Raw genomic sequence first — 17,799 nt, 5'->3', positions numbered from 1 at the left:
ACATTGTTGTGTATTAACAACTTTTATAATGATATTGTTATGTATTAATAACTTTTACTAAGTCATGTATGAATGATGAAATTGTTTTGTATTAATAACTTTTATTAAGTCACGTATGAATGAAGAAATTGTTATATACTAATAACTTTTATTGAGTCATGTATGAATGATGGTTTTGTTATGTATTAATAACTTTTCTCATGCATTAATGGTGTTTGTTAATACATATCAATACTTTTTTCATGTTATGTATCAACGACGACTTGGCCAATAGTTTGTAATGAAAGAATCTACTACACATAAATCTTGAATAGTGCTTCTGCTTATGTTTCATTGATAGAGAGATAAAATATTCCTTCGTCTATGGAAGACAAATAATAATAAAATGGGAAAATGCATCTAAATAAAATTAAGCATTTTGAAATACTTGGGGATTCTTACTGATAGTATCTCTTTAAGTGTTCTATGTTCCATGGACGAGGTAGTTCTTGGCCATCCCAGTTCTTTAGGTAGTATAATCCTTCTCTGGAGTGACAAATGACTTGGTAGGGTCCTTCCCATGCTAGACCTAATTTCCCTTGGGACGAGTCCTTTGTTGCCTGTGAGACTTTTCTAAGAACGAGATCACCTATGTTGAATCTTCTCACCTTTACCTTCTTGTTATAGTATTTGGCCATTGCTCCCTTGTACTTTTCCATCTGCTTCATAGCTTCATCTCTCACCTCGTCGATCAAATCCAAATTATTGTTGAGTTCTTGGTGATTCCACCGCTCTTTGTACGCCTTGATTTGGATGTTTGTCAGTCCTACCTCTATTGGTATAACGATTTCAGTACCAAACGTCAGTCTAAATGTTATTTCTCTTGTCAGCACTCTTGTGGTTGTCCTGTATGCCTATAAAGCGTTAAGCAGCTCTTCAGGCCATGCACCATTTGCACCCTCATGTCGAGTTTTGATAATTTTGAGCAAGCTTCTATTCGTCACTTTGATTTGACCATTAGCCTATGGGTGTCTTGGGGAAGAGTAGTGATTCTTGAGATTATTAATTTGCTTATGGGTGTCTTGGCAAAATTTTCAAAACTTGAGATTATTAATTTGCTTCCCGATGTCCAATATGATTATGTTAGGAATCATGAATCTGCAGATTATGTTCTTCCACCCATTTCGTGAAGTAGTTGATTGAGAGAATAAGGAACTTGTACTGCTTCCTTCCTATAGGGAGTGGTCCCATTATGTCAATCCCCCTTTAGGCAAAAGGCCATGGAGTGGTTATCAGCATCATTGGTCTAATGGATTTAAAATTTATACGAAATCCTTTTCTATTTCGAGAATGTCCAATATATGTTTTATGTCTTCTCTGCGAAAATGTTTCATTTTCATAAAGTCGGTTTGACTGTTATTTAAAAGGTCCAAGAGGGTATGTATATTGGACCCTTTGAGGCAATTATAAATTCTAGGGGGCAATTCTGATTGGTCTATAAAAATGGATTTCAGTGCTATTTATGTTGAATTTTTATTTAGTTTAGCCAATCTATCACCTGGTCATGTTTGGATGTTCGTGAAACGTTGGCATTGGTCACAAGTTTTGACGAGGTTGTGTGCATCCTTCTGTAGCATTGACCAGTAATAACCTACTCTAAGTGCTTTTCCCGTAAGAGACCTTGCTTCCACGTGATTACCGCAAATTCCTTTGTGTATCTCTCAAAGTACATAGTTGGCCTCTTCCTTGTTAGCACAATGGAGATAAGGGAGGGAGTGTCCTCGTTTGTATAAGGCATCGTTAATAATGGTGAGCGAGCAACTCTGATCTATACCTTCCATGCTTCATTTCTGTCTTTTGGGAGTTTGTCCTTCTTTCAAGTAACGGATGATGGGAGTTATCCATTTGTCTTGTCCCTGTATCTTCATCACTTGTTTTCTCTCAGTGCTAGGCTATCCCCTTGTTTCCATGCATAACTCAGGAGATATGCCATGTTTGTCTGACGAGGCTAGTCGTGCTAATAAGTCAGCTTCAACATTCTTTGCATGAGGGATTTTTGGAACTCGATACTATTGAAATACTGTAGGAGTTTTTTAACGATCTATAGATACTTCTGCATTCTTTCTTCCTTTGCTTCATAATCCCCTTTTACCTGACCAATTACAAGCTGAGAATCGGCTTTAACAATGAGAGTCTTGGCTTTAAGTACTCTCGCAAGACTCAATCCTGTTAGAAGTACTTTATACTCGGCTTCATTGTTGGTTGCTGGGAATTGCAATCTGACCGCGTACTTTAGGATTTCTCCTTCTGGTGATATGAGGACCACAATTGCTCCTCTGGTTTTCTTAGTTGTGGACCCATTTGTCTGGACAGTCCATACCTTCTTTTGAGACTTTTTTTTCTTCTTCTTCTTGAGGATAAGTGAATTTTGCAATGGAATTAGCGAGGACCTAGGCTTTGATTGCAACCCGAGACCGATATTCTATATTGAACTAGCTAAGCTCTATAGCCCATTAGACGAGGCACCTTGCTACATCTATCTTGTTCATTGTCTTTCTTATCGGTTGGTCTATCATAACGACGATGAGATGTGCCTAAAAGTAGTGGTGCAGTTTTCTAGAGGCAACTACTAGAGCGAAGGTGATTTTCTCTAGCCTTGGGTAATTGGCTTCAGCTCCCTGGAATGCTTGGCTGATATAGTTCACCGACCTCTGCACCTCATCCTTTTCCCCAATCAGTGCCGAGCTTACTATAATATTGGATACTGCCAAATAGAGGTGCATCTTCTCTCCTGTTACTGAAGGGCTTAACAATAGTGGTTGTGTTAGGTATTCTTTTAGCTATGTCAAGGCTTCTTCACATTCACCAGTCTACTAAAAAGCCTTCTTCAAGACTTTGAAGAAAGGTAGGCATTTTTCTGTCGCTCAAGAGACGAATTTTTTCAATGCTGTAACTTTTCCTGTTAAGCTTTGTACTTCCTTCATTTTCTTTGGAGACTTTATCTCCATTATTGCCTTTATCTTGTCTGGATTAGCCTATGCCCCATTGAGATACCATGAATCTCAAGAATTTCCCTGATGAAATAGCAAAAACACACTTTGTTGGGTTCAATACTTACTTAGTGTGTTGAAGGTTTCCCTTCGGTCGTCCAGGTGTCTACTTTGGCATTACTCTTAACCAGCGTATTATCTACATATACTTCCATGTTTCTTCCTATTTGATGAGAGAATATGTGGTTCACCAACCTATGGTATGTGGCCCCAACATTCTTCAGTTCGAAATGCATCACCTTGTAACTGTATAACCTTTAGCTAGTGATGAATGCGATCTTCTCTTGATCTTCCTTGTCCATCAGGATCTTCTTGGTCGATCCTGGGTAAGGGGAAGTTGTCTTTCGGGCATGCCTTGTTGAGATTTGTGAAGTTGACACATCCTTCACTTGCTGTTGTTATTCTTTACCATCACTACATTAGTTAGCCACTCAGGGTAGATCACTTCCTTTATGAAACTTGCCTTTAGGAGTTTCTCAACCTCTTCTGCTACTGCCTTATTGCGTTCAGGCACAAATATTCTTTGTCTCTGCTGCATTGGTTTGCACTCTAGATTAACATTGAGACGATGCTGGATGACTCCTCTGTCGATTCCTAGCATATCCTTGTGCTTCCAAGTGAAAACGTCCCGGTTCTCTCTTAGGAAGTTTGTTATCTTCGTCTTCTCTAAGGCCAAAAGTGCTAAACCCATCTTCCAGACTTTGGACAGATCTCCAAGGATGACCTCAATTTCCTGTGGCAATTCTGACGGTTCGGGAACTGGTTCAAGTTCATCTATCATCCATGTGTGGCTTTCCCCTAATGCTAGGGCAGCTTGATAGCATTCTCTTGTGAGGACTTAGATCTCCTCTAATTTCCCCTATGTCGTGGGCTATAGGGGTTTTCAACTTTAGACAATAGGTCGATGTCGCCGCTTTAAACTTGTTGAGCGTTGGTCGTCCAAGGATGACGTTGTACGTTGATGGGTAATCTACCACAAGGTAATCAAATTCTTTGGAGACTTGTGTTGGATAAGTGCCTACAATTATGGTTAGCTTAACAACGCCTTTGGAAAGAACCTTGTCCCTGGTGAAACTTACCAATGGGGAAGTGAATGGTTGAAGCCTTTCTTTGTTTAGCTTCATTTGTTGGAAGTCTGGCAAATAGATAATGTCTGTTGAGCTTCCATTATCTACCAGTACCTGATGCATGTTAAATTTTTCCAACCTGAGCATTATAACCAGCGGATTGTAATGGGGCTGTCTAATGCCAGGAGCGTCCTTCTCGAAAAAGATGATGTCCTATTTGCTGTATCTAGGCGTTTTTAAAGGTGGGAATCACGAATGTACGTTGTTCACTTCTTTAGCATACGCCTTCCTCACTGATTTGAAGGATCCTTCTGCTACTAATCCTCTCGAGATCATCCTTATTTCTCCTATGGGGGCTTTATTGCCCCCCGTTTCTGGCTTATTGACGGATTAAGGTTTCCACTTGGTCCTTCAGGTGCTTGCATTCATTAGTGCGATGTCCGTGGTCCTGGTGGAACCTACAGTACTTGTTTTTGTCTCTTACTTCTGCTAGAGCCTAAATGGGCTTGGGCCATTGCAGAGAAGGTCTGTTCTTTATCTGCATCAATACTTGCTCGATAAGCATCACTAGTGGAGTGAAACTAGTAAACTTAGGCTTTCAATTTGGAAGGTTCTTTTTGTCCAACGCGTGCCTAGTGCCCCATGTCTCTTTCTTCCTATTGGGGTTGTGACTAGTACCTTCGTCTCGTTTCCTTTTGGTCGTCACACCTTTAGCAATCATTACGTCTTCTGCATTCATATATTTCTAGGCCTTGTGAAGTAGTTCTGCCACAATTTTCGGCAGATTCTTGGTGATTGAGAAGCATAAATCTCCTGGTAGCAACCTTGCTTAGAAGGTCGTCAGGATGACTTGATCTTCTACTTTGTCCACTTGCAACTACTCTTTATTGAAGTGCGTTACATTTTGCCTCAGCAATTCTCCCTCTGCCTAGTATATGTTGAGAAGATGTCCAATTGGCTTCTTGTGTTGTTGTCCTTCAATGAAGTGATGAACAAAACCCTTGCTGAGCTGCTCAAAGTTGGCAATAGTACTTAAGGGTAGTTTGGCAAACCACACCCTAGCTACGTCTTTTAGCATTTTTGGGAAAACCCTGCACATTACTTCATAGGGGGTCATCTGCAAAAGTATCAAAGCTTTGAACGATTCGATGTGATCTAAGTGATCTCTAGAATCGTCAAATAGCTCTAGCCGGGGAAGGCGAAACTTCGGCGGGAGAGGATGATTCAACACCTCCGTAGTGAATGGTGAATCTGTCCTTCGAATTATTCTGTCTAGATTATTCGCGGCTTTGTCTTTTACCGCATTCTTGAATTTGTTCATCTCCCTCCTCATGCTATGAAGCGCGCTCTCTATTCTGAACGAGTTTTCTTCTGATGCTCTCTTCCTCCTATTGGCCTGGCTATCTGATCCTTCCTCATTATGGTTTCCTTCGATTCTCCAGCGTTCTTCTTCATTCTGATTCTCCATAGTCTGCTGTCGTTCCTCGTTCTGGGATTCAGTGGCTCTCCTAAGTTCTTCATTTTGGCGAGTCACTTTTTCCAAGTTGGCTGTTAGGCTTGAATTTGTTGTGCAGCTTATTCGGCATCCATCTAGTGCTATGAGGTTCTCTTTTGTCACTTAGGGAAGATGGATTGAATGATTAGCATTTCCCATAGACGGCGCCTAACTGATGATGCGAAAAATCACCAAGTTGAGGATCTCATCTCACTGGATGGATAATCCCATGGTTGGTCGTGTCTCTGATGCACACCTACAAGAAAGCTTGGGAAAGAAGTGTAATACACCGGTGCAGTGTTTGCCAAAAACACTCTGATGCTTAAGTCAGAAAAGGGAGAGAATTGTTTAGAGAGAAAATGACTTAGAGTGATTTTTGGGTGAGTATTTGTGTGTACCTTTGGATTATGTTATTCCTCTCTTTTATAGTTGTTTCCCGTCTTAATGGGTAGTGAATCTTAGCATTTATAGGCAGCGACTAGTGTGTCATCAATGGGAGCTCTAAAGTACACAGTTCACTTGTTACTGTTACTCCTTCCGTTACGTTTCATCATCAAAGCACGCAATAAATGTGTAACGCCTGCTTGGGTTGTCATTAATGGGAATGATGACCCCATGTTATTTTTTTGACTTATCATCGACTATGGTTTTGGCATCCATTTCAACTTCCACCGTAAGGAAATTTCTAGCAAGACAAATAGATAGCCCATCACGAAGGGCCTAAAGCTCGGCAGTGAAGCTAGAGGCTCTCCTAATGTTTCTAGCAAACCCAATCACCCAATTCCCTCTTTCATCCTTCACAACACCACCACCAGCGACTCCCAAGGATTTTGACGCTGAACCATCAGTATTCAACTTTAGCTAACTCGTGGCGGGTCTCTCCCATTGATCAGTTTTTGAGAGGTTTTAGTCAGCACTTTGAAAGAAAGGGAACAATGAACATATTCCAAGGATTTTCCTACAATATCGGCTGCTAAGTTGCTGTGGTTAGAGTCGTTTTTAAACACCACCGCATTCCTTCTAAGCCAAATATACTGGATAGCAAAAAGGAAAACATACATCCAGGGAGGCTAGTTTAAGGAGATAGAGGCTTTAATCCTACCATTAGCTGCCAGTCAAGGCTTCAAATCTTCCGAGTAAGAGGTGGTATCAAAAGCCTTTTTGCCAAGTTGAACCCAAGTTGCTTTAACCATAGGGCAGTCCTAGAGGGCATGGATAATAGACTTTGCAGCTTGTTGGCAAAGAAGGCAAGTGGCATCCAAGCTCATACCTCTTTGGGCAAGGCAAAGTTTAACAACAATACTATTATGATAGCACTTCCAGAAAAACAATTGTATTCGTGGCAGAATTTTAATTTTCCATATCCATTGGCCCCCAAATTGTTGAACCTTCTCCAACCCAATAGCAAGATTGTAGGCACTTCTAAGATCAATGCCACCATGTTGAGTACCCTTCCAAGCTAACCTATCTTGTCTCCTAGAAGGAATAGCAAAAGGGGTTGCTTGGATCTCTGACCTCAAGGTAGTGGGAAGCTCTAGGGAAAGGGAAGACCAATTCCAACCTTCAGCTGAGATAACATCCTTTACCTTCTGTTGAACTCCTTCGTAGAAAAGGGCCCTTGGATGGAGGACCTCAAAGTGTTTTGACCTGACCATTTGTCAAACCAGAAGCTGAGATTACTCTTGATGATGCGAAGAAAATCAGTAGGCTGGATGCTTCGCATTTCAAAGGACTAGTGACCGTCTTGATGACCTGAAACAGAAAGAACGGTTAATCAAAGGTGACGGGAGTTGCAGGCCAAGAACCCTCCGATGCCAAAGTTAGTTTTCTCCCTTAAATTCTAGAGTTCCAACTTTTCAGGAATTGTCAAAAACATACCTTTGTCTGGTCTGAATGAGTGTTTATATAGTGCACCCTATAAACGGTTATTAGGCTTGTAACTTCTCCTATATTTGAGGAGTTTTGAGGGTTCAGGGATAAATTCCATAACTGTTTAGGAGTTACATTTTTTCATATAACTGTCACTGGAAGTTATGCATGTGATAAGTAGTTGTAGTACTGAACCTGGATTTTACTCATGTCTCGGAACACTAGCATGTAGGCAAGTTCTTGCTTGGGAATTTTCCTAAGTGTCAGGGGCTCGTCTAGGAGTCTTCCTGACTAGCGTACCTTGCTCCCACAGAAGGTCGTCCTTCTATGGACGACCTTCTCACGAACGGCTATCCTTACATGGACGACCTTCCTACGTGGGGTGCATCTTCTGTAGGCAAGCATTTTCTTGCACGGACGAGCTTATCATGGACAAGCTTTTTACAACGTTCGCTTTCCCGTCCTTGTTTTGGACGACTGTCATGGACAATATTGGAGTTGGTTAATTTTATTATACCCCATGAATTCTCTCTCCCAATTGTCCATTTGATCCCTTTTTGGAAAACATCCTTCCCTTTCTTCATGGTTGTTTACACTCGAGAGCAATGGAGTTTAACGGGATTTCTTGAGGCAATTCTGCGATGAGAGCAATACTTCCTTTTGAGGACCACAACCCACGTGGCTTCAGGCTTATTAGAGTGGAACCTCCAATATAATTTTGCAAGAAGAGCAGAGTTTCTGTTCCTAGCCATTTGAAGCCCACGTGGCTTTAGGTTTATCTTTTCTCTACTACAAGTAGCTGCACTCTCTTTTGACCAAGTGACAACCCTTTATTTAAAACTTGGGTAAATTATGTAGTTTGCTTTGGTGTTATACGGGTTGGTTTGTGTTTGTGGTAAGGATAAGTGCAGATTGGATTAGAGTTTTGGTTAAGGTGGCAGCGGGAAACTTTTAGAAGAGGGTGTGATTGTGGAGTTGATGTTAGAATTGAGATATGTGTTTGTGGTGGTGGTGGTGGTGGAGATGGAAATTGTGGTGGTGAAAATGATAAATAAATTAGTGATGACAGATGTAGAGGTGAGAGATGTAAATATGGCAGTGGTAGGGGAGGTCACGAGTTCAATTGAATCACCTTCATGCTTGTGTTTTGATCTCCACCACAACTTCTTACAAATTCTTAATAAGAATCATATCTTCTTAACATTCAATTTGTTTCGCATGCCAGTCACATTTCCGTCAAGGTTAACACCAAAATAAACGATAGATGATACATTGTAATAACATTTTAAAATTGGGGAGGAAGGAAGGTTAATCATGCATTTTGAAAGTTTGGGAGGAGATTGTAATTGAGGTGAAAACTTACAGTGCAAAAGTGTAATATGCCATAATTCTATATTTAAGTTAAAAAAAAAAATCAAAGAAGAAGGGAGAAAATATGGGCCAGTTGATTAGAACCGGTCATCTCAGAAAAGCCGAAAAAAAGCGGAAGCCCAAAGATTGAGCAGGCCCATCAATAGGAAGTTTAGGTTCAGACCGAGGAAAATGCTTTGTTGAAGGTCTCATCCGGTCTGTTCTCTCTGTAAAAAACGAAGAAATGAGTGATAGCGGTGGCGGTGGCGGACGTAAATGGTGGACAGTAGCGGTGGTGGTAATAGCAGCAATAGGAGTGAGGGAGCTGAGCAAAAGGTACGGATGGGAGAAGGAAGGAGCAATGAAGGTGTTAGGAGAATGGTCGGATCGCATGGGTGTGTGGGCCATGCCCGCATACGTTGGGGTCCACACTCTCACTCTGGCGCTCTGCTTGCCTTACGCTGTTTTCATGGAGGCCACTGCTTCTCTAATCTTCGGCTTCTTCCCTGCTGTTGTCTGCGTCTTCTCCGCTAAGGTCCTCGGCGCTTCCCTCTCCTTCTGGATCGGAAGGTAAGGTTCCTCTTTCATTTCCAACGTTGATTTATTTTATATGTTTCCTGGCTGGCTAATTACTGACACTGTAGATCGATCGAAATCATATTATAAATTTATGCTGCTTTCAACAAATATAATTTGAGGATTGTTAGCAGTGTCAGTGTGTACTTTGTATTTGTATTGGACTCTGGGTATCAAATCGATTTGGGTTTTGAGCCAAGTGCAATTTATTACTTTTACGTATTAGACCCAAACTGGCTTTGGATGAGACAGTAATGAATGCAATTTGTTATAGGAACAGACTTGTGGAAAGGAATATGATAATGTTTTTTTTCTATTAGTTGCTATGATTCAATCTTGGTGATGCCTTCTATCACAATTAATAAATCCAACCACAGCGAGGATAGAGTCATGTCTATTTGCAGTCTCTGGGAGTCCAACACAAAATCCATACCTAAATGAACCCAAAAATCATTAGGTTTCCACAATGGTGTGTCAAAGCTGTGACTTGTGAACTCCCTTACCAAATCGGCATGCTTGACGTCTTACCAACCTATCCACATCTTTGTACATTCCCTGCTAGAAATAACAATTAGATACCATTGCCAGTGTCTTGTATATGTCAAAGTGTCCCTCCAAACCATTAGTCCATTACCATAAAGTTCCCTTATAATCTGCTCACACAAGGATTCCTTTTGATAAGTAATAAGACTTCATTGAAGAACAACCGAAAGAGTACAATGAATCCAAGTACACAGGCAGTGTACAAAGGATTCAGTAAAAGATCAATGAAAAAGATGGTGGAAAGTACAAATATCAAGTAACTTAGACAAAGAAGCAAAAGCAAAAGCACTTGGATAAGTTGCCATCATGTAACTTATATGGCATCATACTAAACTCGTGTTGGCTCTCACAATTGGGTAATAATTTGGCCTAAATATGGATTTTTTTTTTCTCTCTCTGTGTGTGCATGTGAGTGGATAACGCAGGGAACCTTTCTAAAGAAGAGTGCGTTGGACTCACCTCTAGCTAGTAAACCTACTGGCAACTGACCCCATCTGCCAGAATCTGTTGTTGGGTAATCCAAGAGCATTCACCCCTGATGGGCTAAGCAGTTTGTGCTCATACCCAGGAGTGATGTTTGCATACAAATAACTTGGCTTGTCATCACTTTGGGCATCAAAGATCACTTTCTTAAAGCATCTGCAACTTTATTAAACTCTCTTGTCTTGTATTTTATTTGGAAAATGAACTCTTAGACTTGGATGAAAGACCGCCACAACGCTTGATAATCAAAGTATACCACAAATTCTTGGTATGAAGGGTAGTGTTGCCGATGGTAAAATTGGTCACACCAAAGATTGCAATTGAGTTACTAAACTTTTTGCGTCTTTAAAAGTACAATGATTACCAATGAGCTATAGCTCAATTACTACTTCCTCCTCCCATAATAATGGGATGGAGGGTGACGTCGTGGGTTTAAGTCCCTTTGGTGCATGTGTAACTTACCACTGATCAATAAAAAAAAGTACAATTTTGATCCCTCCACAAAATCCATATCAAACATAAAGGAACTAGATTCCAAATATTCGAAAAATGTTTTCCAAAATAATTCCTTTATCCAAACAAGAGATCCATAACCTTTTTAGGTAAAACTCATTGAATCCCGAAGATCTATAAACAACACTCCACAAATCATTTGCTATAATTCATTTTTACCAATTAATGATCTACTATCTCCCCATTACTATCCTGCTAAAGTAAAACCTGCCTTGGTCAGGTTCCATGTTATAAAAAAAACAAAAAAAAATTAAAAAAAAAAAACAAAAAACAAAAACAAAAAGGAAAATCTCTCTACATGAGATTGTCACAAGTAAGGATTTTAGCTCAAGCTGTTGTGCATAGAAAAAAAAAAAAATGAAACCTTCCTTGTAGCTGTAACACACCAAATACTCTTCTAAGGGAAAGAAACATCACTGTTACCCTGTAAGATAGCGTAATATGACTGACCCATCAAATTTACCACCTCCATTCAATCTTCTACTCACTCTATCTCAACCTTCTCTCCTAGAATATTTAAGTAAAAGAAGATTTAGGAAGGGATTCATCAACCCTAATCTGGGAACAACATTCCAGCTTTGTGCCTCCCCATCAATCTAAACAACCAACACTGTAAATTAATGCATTGCTAGTGGCTAGCTAATGAGCATGAATACAAATCTGTGAACAATACCTTCAGAGGATGATTCCCACTCCAATTTTCATGCCCAAACCATACACGATTTTTATCACCTAAATCAAAGTGCACATAACTTAGATTTCTATTCCATTTTGCTGTAATACTTTTTCATAAGCTACTACAATGAGTCCCTCTAATAGGTTTGGATGTTTATGCACCCCATCAATCACCGTACTTAGTAGCTATTACAGTGTCCATAAATGTGTCTTCTGTCCCAAAGTGCCATAACCATTTCCCCCATAAGATTTTATTATAGGTTCGTCACTTCCTTACACCCAATCCTCCATTAGTAATAGGAGAACAAACTGTTTCCTACCCCACCAAAGAGGATGGCATTCCAAGATAAGTTATTGGCAAACTCCCAATCTTACAACATAGGATGTCTGCTAGCTCTCTCATGCTACCAATATTGCCTACTGTGTTGCTAAGGTTTACTCTTAGACCTTTAATTTCTTGAAAGTAAGTTAACACCAATCTAATATAAAGAATTTGTTTAGCATTTGCATTACATAATAAAGTTGTATAATCAGCAAGTGAAATATGAGAGATATAGAACCCAATTTCTGTAGCAGTGCCAAAATAAAAAACAATTCTTAGACCCCTCAGACTATAGAAGAAGTCTGAAGAGGATTGGTTCGCCAAAACAGAGAAACATGCAGTAAAAATACAAGTATGAATCCAACATCTCCTTTCCTAATCAAACCCCATCCTTTCCATCTGATAAAGTAGAGTCTCACAGGTTACAAGATCATAAGATTTCTCAATATCCAACTTACAAATCATACCTGGGATATGACTCTTCCTCCTACAATCTAAACATTAGTTGGCAGTAAGTTCTGAGTAAAAAAAAAAATTCTATCTCCCACAAATGCATTCTGTGACTCAAAGTTTAGTTTATCTAACACCTTTTTCAATCTATTTGCCAACAATTTATAAGAACTCCCACCAAAAGGGTTAAAGAGGGTGGGCGTGCTGTGTGGGGTTGGTGGTGCACCATGCATAGCGAAGAGTTATTTTAGAACATTCATCTCGAGTATTTTTAGTTGCTTATTTATTGCCAAGAGATTCTTTCCAACAGATTACTCAGGGGCATTGAACCCAAAATTTAAGGGTTGGCTATGGATCCTTATATAGATTAGTTGGGCAATGAGACGTTCAAAATTGAGAAGGTTTGGATGGATGAGTTGCAATAAAGTGAAAGGTATGAATGAGTTGAAATTTAGCACTAATTATTTGAGGAGAGCAAAGGTTGTTGTTGTTCATAGGTAAGCCTTTATTGACTGCATCTTTAAAGAGAGTCCTTTTCCAGTTACTTGAGGTATTGCTTTGTAGTCAATAAAGCTTATTTCTAATAAAAAGAAAAGTGAAGTCATATAATTAAAGTTGAATACATTACAAGTACAAGAGTAGCTAGAGAGAATGTGTTGAAGGGAAGATTTGGCTCTACATTAGAGCTTGATTATGCATGAGAGTTTGTTTGGCTGACTCCCGATATGATATAAAAACTGTTCACATTTGCTTTCAATGCTTATTGCTATCCTGGTTGTGTGTATCCAGAGTGTTCCTATATATCAAATTTGTTTCTAAAATTGTCCAACACTCTCTCTCTCTCTCTCTCTCTCTCTCACACACACACACACACTTATGAACGCAAACTTATGTGAGGACAATTATGATATTGTGGGTTATTGCAGGTTAGTATTCAGGAGCTCAAGTTCAGCAAAAGAATGGGTCCAGAAAAACAAGTACTTCCATATCCTTTCCAAAGGAGTTGAGCGTGATGGTTGGAAATTTGTCCTCCTTGCTCGCTTCTCACCCATGCCCTCCTATGTCATAAATTATGCCCTTGCTGCTACCAGAGTTGGGTTCATTGTGGATTTTCTTCTGCCAACAGTGATTGGATGCCTGCCAATGATCATGCAGAACACATCCATTGGCAGCCTTGCTGGTGCCGCTGTTGCTTCAGCATCTGGTTCTCAGAAATCTCAGGTTTGGTCATACCTTTTTCCTGCACTTGGGATCATATCAAGCATATTTATTTCCTTGAGAATCAGAAAGTACTCTACTGATATCTCATTGGCCAGTGAGTGTGTTGATGACTGTAAAAATGATGACTCATCGCAAAACTTGTCTGGTGAGCTAGGAAGTGAGGGCCCGAAAAAGAATTGATGATGATTTGTAGTTGGGAATGCATTGTGTTCTAAATGTTTAATGTGCCTGTTTGGCATTGTTGTAGGAAGTAAAGTTTTAACTAGAGTTTTAGTAATAGATTTTGCGATGTAGAACATGAACTGTGAATTTTAGAGCTCTTTGGTTCAATTTTAGTCTTAAACCTGTTTTCAACTTCAAGTTTCTTTAATGGGTTATGACACCGCAATTTTCAGATTAAAAGTGCTTTTCAGCCCAAAAGCACTTTATTGGACGGACCCAATGTCTGGTTTATTGGATGATGTACTTTTTCAAAATCTAAATTGTGTCCTCACCTTTCATTTACCTTGAAGTAGACAGTGTCTATTGAATTTTAATGAAAGCTAACAAAAATTCACATTGGAGAACTTGCAATAGGGATATGTTCAGCTTGACAGATAACCGACAAGTGCATAGCAGATAAAGCTTTCCATCTGATGCTTAGGTACATTCCACCAATGCTTGCATATTAGTCTTTGTTGGTGAACATGCTCAGAATGGCCTCATAAATTTATAGATGTCTGAGACATTGATATCGAAACATCCACTCTTTTTTTGTATGAAGCCTAATTTTCTCTCACAATAGTCTCTTATTCGTATTTCACAAATTTCAATTTAGCCATGCCTGTGTTATTACTGCTTGTGATAGTTTTGGAGGATGAACATTGGCTACTTTGCTCTTATTGTTTCTTCTTAGATGTACAACTTTCTGAGTTTCAGTTATGCAGTCTCAATCTGAGGCAAGGTTACTAGTTTCTGCTCAAGATAAGTTTACTAGTTTGAAAACCAGACACTTTTTTACGAAGAGGAAATGTTTCCTTGACTCTCTTCGTGCTTGTCCTTTATTCTTTGAATGACTTAAGATACATATTATTAGAGCATTCCCATCCGGTGCTCTAAAATGTATTTTTAGCTATTTTGCATTTTCCTGTAGCATCAATTGCTTAAAACCCTCACACTTGATACTCTTAACACTATTAAAAACACCTCACACTCGGTACTCTAGCACCGTTTAGATTTTTGCATTTTGCTACAGTAACATATAAAAATAGATATCCACTGTAGCAATATCTATATTTCATAACACTATTATTCTATTCCTCCAATTATTTAAATATCATAAAAAAAGAATAGAAAATGAGAGGTAGGATGTATTGTTAAAGTGATAATGTAAAAAGAACAAATAGAATGGTAAGAGAATAGGGTATGAGGCATAGGGTTTGTTGTTAAAGTGGTACTATAACATAGATAAATAGCCTTTTAGTGAATCAAAATGTATTTTTACCTTTTTGGCATATCCATACATGAATCCTCTAATTAGAATATCTTCAATCGAACTAAAGACAGCCTCAGTAAAAGTTGTTATGTTTTGATGTACTAAAAAAAATTTATACGTTTCATGGCAAACATCACGTTTGGTCATTTCCCAGTTTGATTCATATAGTTTTTAAAAGTTTGTAAAACGATTGTCTCTCTCTCTCTCTCTCCCTCTTTATTTATATATATATATATATATATACACACACATATATGTAATGAAATGGGAAGATGAGGAGAATTTTTAAATAGTGTTAAATGATATTTTTGGTCAAGTAAAAAATTAGATATTTTTAAAAAGTTTTAATACTACCTTTCAATAGACCATACTTCAGGATGATTTTTGTATTCTACCCTTCGATTTTTTATTCCATGTCAATATCACATGCCCATGTTGGGATGTATTTTTAAAACCCCAAAGCTTAATGTCTGGATTAATGTGAGGATCAAATGATCGTTTAAAAGATTTAAGAATTCGATATTTAGTTCAAAATTTAAACATTTGATTATTACTTTTGAAAACTTTAGACAAACTGAAAAATGGAACAAACAATAATGGTAAAAAGGAGTATTTGTTTCATTTTCATTAGGGTTGTAAATGATCCAAATTTTTTATTAATAACTTGAACTTGACTCGGGAAAAAGCTTGTTTATGTTCATTTGTTTAGTAAACAAGCCAATCTTAAGCCCCAAGTTTAGGCTCGACTCTTAAAAATGCCAACTTCAAACATAATAATGAGTTTATGAACAAGTTCATGAACATTGAGCTCGATTTAAATATATATAATATTATATTTTTATACGTATATTTGTCTAAAATATTCTTATATAAACTTGATATTGTATTGTATAAGTTTGTATATAAGTTCATATGATATCAAATTATTATTTATATTTTATTAATAATATAAACAGTTTATTTATAATAAAAAAAAATTCATAAATTTGTTAATCAGGTAGCTTGTGAAAAATAAAAGTTTATTGGACACAAAACATTAATCAATTTTGTACATGTAATTTTGTCTGGTGATTGGCTCGTGTTCATAATAAAAATAACTGAACAAGCCTAAACTTATTATAGACAACGAAACTTAGCTTGTTTATTGCCCTAATTCTCATCCATCTATATTACAAGTGTGTTGTTCGTGAGCTAATGGCGTTGAGTCATGTCTCATGAGTGTGATTACGCTGGACAAGTGTCAATAAATTCGTTAATACTAGCTTGCGTAGAACTTGCTTGTCAACTAATTCTAGCCCATAATAGGGGCGTCAGGCACTGGGCACGACTCTGATGAGAAGATGTGAATAGCCGGATAGGTAGGTAAGTTTTTATTCTTCTTCCCCTCTCTCTTGAATGGCTTGTAAATTCATCAAGTTGTAATTTAAATTGATGAATTTTTTTCTCTAAGGGACGAAACGGATTGATGAGATTTAATGCGTTTGTAAATAGGATCTATGAATATGAGTTTAAAAGGCAACGCGATTGATTATCTGAGAGTTGACTTAGTAGTAGGAAGTCTTTGTGATCCATCATATTTACAAGTTTGAAAATCGTAGATTTAAATAGTGACAAACTAGACTAGTATCCAAATCGTGTCTTAATGCACACAAAAATAGTGTTATATATAACACACACTTGAAATAATTATACAAAAGATTTATGAAAAATTTGGGGTCACTTGTATATTTGGTTGCAAAATTTTATTCAACTGTAAGAGTAAAATTGAAAATTTTAGATTTAGATTAATTTTTTTAAAAAAGGGGAATGGCCCTTTAACCTCTATGTAGCCCCATGACCCCATCCCTCAAAGATAGTAATAATAATACTAGCCGTGTAAGTATTTCCTACGAACTATCATTGTGATATCTTCAAGTCTTTTCTTAAAAAAAAGAAAGTGATACATGTTTGGATAAAAACACATTTCTATTTTCACTAAAAGAAAAACACACCTCTATTATATATTTTCGTTCTTAGTTTCACTCCAACTTTAAAAAGTCTTTTTCCTCAAAAAAAAAAAAAAAAAAAAACTTGAAAACGTCTTTCTATCTTTCCATCAAACATATCTGTCTTTAGTCAAAAAGTCATCGTCAATTTTTTTTCTTTTTTCTTTTCCCTTTACAGTCTACACTCATTGCCTATTTGCCTATTGGCACGGATTACATTTGAGACAAATAATTTTTTTTTTCCATTTTTTTAATATTAATTGATGTGAATAAATGTATTATCAACTTTATTTTAATTGGATCCCTTTTTTTTTTTTGTGAATGTCAAGATTATTAAGTAATTCTATTTTTTAAATTTTCTCTAATTAATAAGCAAAATATAACAAAAAATTTAAGTGAAAATCTTATATATAAACCCCCCCCCCCTTCCCCCAAAAAAAAAAAAATCTCACTTGAAAATAGCTTAGGCCTAAAATTATATGGAATTGACTCTCCTTAATGGTTGCATCACGTGGTCACATGTGATTATCTCAGGAGACTTCTCTCTCACAACATGTAGAATATATATATATATATATATATATATATATATATATATATATATATATATATGTATGTATGTATGTATGTGTGTGTGTAATCCACTATTCCACATATATTATGAGAGAAATATCTTATAAAGCCGTCTCATAAAATGATATCAGACTTAGCTTGTACTTTTTATTATTATTTTTTTGGAGAAGAAGC

General features: G+C 37.6%; 1 protein-coding gene across 1 annotated transcript; it reads left to right on the top strand.

Moving 5' to 3' along the window:
• The first annotated feature begins 8,884 nt into the window (after window positions 1-8,884).
• LOC142629960 (uncharacterized) lies at window positions 8,885-13,951 on the top strand. Its single transcript, XM_075804023.1, has 2 exons — window positions 8,885-9,380; window positions 13,299-13,951. Exons 1-2 carry the CDS (start codon window positions 9,055-9,057, stop codon window positions 13,771-13,773), a joined length of 801 nt encoding a protein of 266 aa, XP_075660138.1. The 5' UTR covers window positions 8,885-9,054; the 3' UTR covers window positions 13,774-13,951.
• Window positions 13,952-17,799: the final 3,848 nt, after the last annotated feature.

This window comes from Castanea sativa, chromosome 3 (genome assembly GCF_040712315.1).
Source record: "Castanea sativa cultivar Marrone di Chiusa Pesio chromosome 3, ASM4071231v1".
Classification (NCBI taxonomy): Eukaryota; Viridiplantae; Streptophyta; class Magnoliopsida; order Fagales; family Fagaceae; genus Castanea; species Castanea sativa.
The sequence above is the reverse complement of the archived record's forward strand: the minus strand, read 5'-3'. Positions and strand labels throughout refer to the sequence as shown.